General features: G+C 37.9%; 1 protein-coding gene across 1 annotated transcript; it reads right to left on the bottom strand.

Moving 5' to 3' along the window:
- Window positions 1–405: 405 nt before the first annotated feature.
- Window positions 406–2642, bottom strand: LOC107684321 (BTB/POZ domain-containing protein 3). Its single transcript, XM_016480552.1, has 3 exons — window positions 2556–2642; window positions 2205–2323; window positions 406–1782 (listed from the first exon to the last, which is right to left on the bottom strand). Exons 1-3 carry the CDS (start codon window positions 2634–2636, stop codon window positions 750–752), a joined length of 1233 nt encoding a protein of 410 aa, XP_016336038.1. The 5' UTR covers window positions 2637–2642; the 3' UTR covers window positions 406–749.
- Between the last annotated feature and the right edge of the window lie 3573 nt (window positions 2643–6215).

Here is a 6215-nt window from a genome sequence, read left to right on the forward strand (position 1 = left end):
ATTGTTTTGCTCACCAAGGCTTCATTTATTTATAAACAGTAAAAACAGTAATATTGTGAAATATTATTTCAATTTAATATAACTGTTTTCTATTTAAATATATTTAAGGATTAAATTTATTGCTGTGATCAAAGCTGAATTTTCAGCATCATTACTCCAGTCTTCAGTGTCACTTGATCCTTCAGAAATCATTCTGATTTGCTGCTCAAGAAACATTTCTTTTTATTATCAATAATTCAAGATAATATCAGGATTCTTTGATGAACAAAGTTCAAAAGAACAGCATTTATTTGAAATAGAAAACTTCTAACATTATAAATGTCTTTACTGTCACTTTTAATCCATTTAATTGGTTCTTGTTGAATAAAAGTATTAACTTTTTTTTTTTTTTAAATAGTACTGACCCCAAACTTTTGCACGGTAAAGTGTATTTCATGGTGTAAATTAGGTTTAATGGACCACTTTAAGATTTCTAAGTCTGACAGCCTCAGTCTCCATTGATCCTGGATGGAAAACAGAAGCATGAAATTTTATGTTGCACAGAAGGCATATTGGTTTTGAAGACAATGAGGCTGAGTAAAATGACCGAACTTCATTTTCAGGTGCACTAACACTTCTAATATAGTCTATATGGATTGTCAGTAATCTCCAAGAATCTTTTTACAGCCTTTGTGCAAAATCTGAGCAGCACTTCATTAAGGAACAACAAGACTGGTTTCTGATTAATCAGTTGTGAATGGGACGCTCTCTCAAGCATAAAATATGAGTTCGGGGATCTGCCCCCCCTGCACACCTGTCCCGTTGGTGCTGTCCGAAGAGCACTGGAACTGGAAGGTCACCTTCCCGCACTGGACCTCCGTCATGCCCTCCTGGCCAAAATAACTCAACTCGTTCCCATCTAGAACCACGCTGGCTGTGTAGAAGGTGTCGGGTTCGATCTGCACCGGGTACTCGAAGAAGACGGGGAAGGTTTGGCTGGAGCCATCGGAGAAGTATTTGATGATGGCGACGCCGAGCGTCACGCCTTGCCGCTTCAGCTCGATCTTGGCCTGGTACTCCGCCGAACCGCAGCTGGAGCCGTACAGCCCGAACCCGGTGATGAAGACGCGCTTGTCCACGGCGAACTGAATGCTGTCGCAGCGCCCGCGGTATCGCCACTGATTGCCGCGGTAGGCGCAGGACTGAAAGCGGTGGCACCTCTGCGGCGTTAACCCTTTCCGTGGTTTGCAGACGAACTTCAGCTCCGGTTTCTTGGCCGCTGTGTACCACAGGAAAATATCGTTGGTTTCGTTGAGCGTCAGCACGCCGGACTGCGCAACGCCGTTGGCGAAATCATCGAGCGCCATCGCCGGGATCCGTATCAGGTAGATGTTCTTTCCTAAAACAAGCCGTTTGTTCTCGATGCTGGGCTGGAGTTCCTGTCGGTGACACTCGGCCTCCGCCCAGCTCAACGCCGCCTCCAACACCACCATCTCCTTGGCGTTGAGCGTCTCGCGCCGCAGAATGCTCTCCAGAGTCTGAGCGTCGATGTCGCAGAAGCCCTCGGAACGGAGCGCGAGCTCGGCCTGCGCGTCGATCACCTCCCAGCAGCGCTGCGTGAGGTCGGGCTCCTCGAACAGGCAGCTCTGAGAGAGCAGGACGCAGGCGTTTCTCGCGCTCAGGCTGGTCTCCAGGAAGTTGACGCAAGCGCGGGCCAAGTGGGGTACAATGTATTTTTTGGCGGCGTACAGCGTGGCGAGGACGGTGTCAGCACACAGGTCGATCTCATCGCAGTAGATATACCTGAAAGCAGAGTGCAAAACTTTTTTGAAATTTGCAAAGAATGTGCAAATAAATTCTAAAACATAAATGAATGCTCCTTCACTGAAGCAAATGAGAGACAAATAATAAACATTCTGAAATTCATGGTAAATGCTAATTACTATGTCATTTGTAATGAAAAACGGTATTAGTTCAAAATATTTGTAAATAAATAAATGTAATTTGTTTTTTATTTTATTAGAATTTTTATAAATGTTCTGGACTATCTAAGCCCATAACATAAGTAGAATAAACATTTATTAAAATAAAAAAAAGGCTAAAATTAAAAGGGGTAAATTTATATCTTCATGACCCCACGACATCAAAATGTGCAAAAAATTTTGTGTCTTTTAATTAAATATTAGCTTAGTGTCTATCTATACGCTAGGGTCTGAAAATCGTACTTGAGCATGGCGAGGAAGGACGCTGGCTCCACATCAGGGATCCGGATCTCGTCCTTATCTTCAGCCAGTTCTCCGTAGAACATGGCATGAAATACAGAACTACCAACAGCCAGGACATACTGAAAAAGACAAAGAAAATGCATTCAAAAAGAGATTATAAGCATCACTCAAGAACATGTCCCGATCATACTTCATCCCAAAACCAAAAGGAAAAAATAAATAAATTCTGCATAAAAAAAGAAAGAAATCTAATTAAAATACTCTAATATCTAATTTCTAATTTATTGTATTTACTGGAGTGATTCCATGTCAGTATTTCTGAAACATGGCTGAAGCCTGGTAATTCTGTACCTTGTGTCCCGGCACTCTCTGGGTTCCTCCAGGAGGTCCCACCACAAAATGAATATCGGCCATCAGCTCGTTGTTGAACATGACTGTGTTTCTGCAGAGGACAAATGAGCGAGACCCTTCACATACAGCGCTATCAATGCAACATCACGTGCTGAGCCAAGTCTCCTGAACACATATAACATCTGGGAGATTTATTTAGCTCATGGTTGTTGTTATTACTATTATTATTATGATTTATATGGAAAAAAATTTGCTAAATGTATATAATGCGCGAGTACATCATGAATTCATCTTCCAAACCGCGTTTTTGTCTTATTCCGAATCACTACGGTACTCTTATAATAATAAGTACTTATATTTGGACTATTGTAGCCTGGTCACCGCTGCGGAGTAACACATACCTGCGTGAATCGCCAGAGACATAAACTCAGAGAAGAGAAGTAGCTCCGGTTGGAATGTTCTTCCGCGGGATGTGTGCAGTTCTGTTTAGTAACCGCTAGAGCGCCAAAAGTTACATAGTGCTGCTTTAGACTGTTGTTACAGTCGTAACAAAACAGTCGTGTCTTGATGTGATACGGTGTTTCTCACAAATTACAAATATTTGCTGTAAGAATTGCTACCAAATAATTTATTTAATGCCAAATAAAATATTTATTTTATTTATATATTTTTAAACCTATATTGCATTGATAGTAATATACCAGAAGGTGGCGCTTAATGCAAGGTTTTAGAATAATTTATAACCTTTTTAAATCGTTGCAAATTGACGTATTTTTTGCATTCTTTTTTTCTTTTATTATTTTCTATTTTATAATATGCTATTTATTTTTTAATACATCCTTATATATCATATCATATTATATATAAATATATATTTTAATTTTTCATTAAGGAAATCAAGCTGAAACTCTGAAAACTAAAATTATAGAATGATATTTTAAATAGAAATGGCATACATTGTGAACATTGCCTCAGGTGCTCCTGATCTGCAACCATGACGAAAGAGTTTTCATCTTTGCAGATTGTTCAGTTTGCCAGCTGTAACAAGGGAATTAATGTATAATTCTAATATAAGAATGTTTAGCTCATAAATAATGGGCAAGACTATCTAATAACATACTTTTTTCCATAAACATAAATTTTTTAATAAACACTTTCTCTTGCCACTGACAAAACATGCATTACAAAAAGATACTGGATTTCTGCACCTTACACATTTTTAGACATCTACCAATTATCCTAACCATCCTCAGCCTTAAACATCGAGGTCAGTGTGCGAAATTCACAGACTGCAAAGAATCTCTTTTATTAGTGATAAAATAGCAAATATTCAGACCCATCACTGGAATCCCACGGCTAGCAAACCTCTGACTGAACATTGACCCTGGAAAGCAGCTTGATTGGAGCTTAACAGCAAAAACAGTCACAGGAATGCGATGCAGCCCTTGTTGCACTGATGCAAAGGCTTTACGTAATGATTTACTAATTACACTATAGAGGTCTCAGCCTTGGGGAATGCTGGGTAACGGTCTCTCAGTCAGACTCCCGACAGGCACCGACCTAATGGAAGGGGTCCGTAAACAAGCCACACTTTTATTGTCTGGGCATTGATTTGTATCTCTCAGACCAATTCTAGGCCATTTAGAGGTTTTTAAACTAGGAAATGACCATTGTTTGCCTGTCTACAGTAGTTATGGTCGGCTTGTACACAAAATGGTTCTTTTTTAATGTTCGTGTGGAGACCCATACTATGCTTACTCTTCTATTCATAGATCCAGTCAGTTTTCTTTGCTTTTCCATAAAGTCTGAGATTAAACTGCTGTGGTAAAGCTTGTGAAATGTTATATTAAAATATCAGTTTAATAAAACATCAGTTTGCTTTTATAGGATGGTTGATTTGGTTATGGCAGACACAAAAACATGCAAAGCACAATAAGAAACCAGAATGTGCCCAAGATGTATTTGGACACTTAGCCACACTTACAAGTGGCTGAATTTCATTGTATTCACAAACAAATGCTGTTAAAGCCTCTCTCAAAACTTAGTTTCATTGGTATCTTCATTTTTTAACAGCATATCTACTGTTTTAACATTTAAACTTAATAAACGTATTTTTTATGAAATGTTCTCATACAGCAAAATAAGAAAATAAATACATTTTAAAACATACGAAAAAAGGCCAAAAAATATGTTTGTTAAAATATGTTTCAAAATATATTTGCATATTTTCTACCAATATATTTTTGGCCATTTTTTGATATGTAAATATATTTTACAAATGTAAATATTAAATATATTTTTAAAGATTTTAAAATAAACATTTTCGATCCAAGAAAAAAAAAAAACTTTATTTGTTGCCTTTAACATTTTAACATAATACATTTTAATAAAAATCAGCAAGGACCATACTTTACAATGTTCCAAAAAATTACAATTTAATTTTTAGTTTTGATCTCTTGTCGGCTATTCCATTCTGAAGTGAAGTGACATATGTGTGGCCAAGTATGGTGACCCATACATGGAATTTGTGCTCTGCATTGAACCCATCCAAGTGCACACACACAGTACTGAACACACACCCGGAGCAGTGGTGCTGCGGCACCCAGGGAACAGTTGGGGGTTCGGTGCCTTGCTCAAGGGTTTCACCTCAGTCGTGGTATTGAGGGTGGAAGAGAGCGCTGGTTACTCACTCCCTCCATCGACAATTCCTGCCGGATATGAGACTCGAACCCGCAACCTTTGGGTTACAAGTCCGACTCTCTAACAATTAGGCCACGACTGCCCCATTCTGCAGTTGCATTTAGCCTAATTGTAGGCTACTGTAAGACTGCCAATTTATTTTCTTGCCCCGAAATGAATTTTTAAATATATTTTGTTGTATGAAGGTCTAAAACTAAATACATTTTCTATTTCTAGCTTCACTGTACAGAAAGTGTGGTTGTGCTGTCTTTCTTTAAAATGTATGCCACTTGGTTTGGTATTTTGTTATCTATCAATGATATCCTGACATTTTTAAGTGTGGTTTAAGTCTCCAGTAACTTTTTGGGGCCACTGTATTTGCAGTTTATATTTGAGTAACCACAGATAATGAGCTATGATTAACAGCATATGCAGGTATATTTACATAACTCATGTGGCGTTGCAGCCATAACATTATACAATATCTGCAAATACAGATATTGTATCATTTTAGTTGAATGTGGCAGCTAATGAAATCTGATGTTTTATTTTTTCCTCTGTAGTGAGCGGCGGTGATTTATGCCCCAAGTGTATTGTGGGATATCAGAGTCTCTGAACACAGGGTTGGTAAGACTTTTCCTACTCCACAATGATTTGAATTTGGCCTTTGTGTTTATTCCTTCTTTCATTAGATTATCTGTCATTTTGCAAAACGTATTTTGTACCATTGCACAAAACGTCTATGATATTGAGATATGATTTATGATCATTTGAGCCCACCAGAGCTCACACTGTATATATAAGTTTATTTTAAAATTGATTTCAAAATATATTTCAACATGCTTTCAACATGAAAATTGATTTCCAAATATATTTCAACATGCTTTCAACGTGAAAATTGATTTCAAAATATATTTCAACATACTTTCAACATGTTCCACTAATATTTAACACTTAAAAATTGTGCAATTTTCCCCCATA

The sequence above is a fragment of the Sinocyclocheilus anshuiensis genome, unplaced genomic scaffold (genome assembly GCF_001515605.1).
Source record: "Sinocyclocheilus anshuiensis isolate Anshui unplaced genomic scaffold, SAMN03320099.WGS_v1.1 scaffold1371, whole genome shotgun sequence".
NCBI classification, from domain to species: Eukaryota; Metazoa; Chordata; class Actinopteri; order Cypriniformes; family Cyprinidae; genus Sinocyclocheilus; species Sinocyclocheilus anshuiensis.

Bases quoted from the DNA above. Each gene is read 5' to 3' on its own strand.
- LOC107684321 (XM_016480552.1), bottom strand. From the start codon at position 2,636: ATGTTCAACAACGAGCTGATGGCCGATATTCATTTTGTGGTGGGACCT. The intron at 2,324-2,555 runs GTACAGAATTAC...TGTCTTTTTCAG, and splicing joins AGAGAGTGCCGGGACACAAG to TATGTCCTGGCTGTTGGTAG. The intron at 1,783-2,204 runs GTACGATTTTCA...CTCTGCTTTCAG, and splicing joins TCCTTCCTCGCCATGCTCAA to GTATATCTACTGCGATGAGA.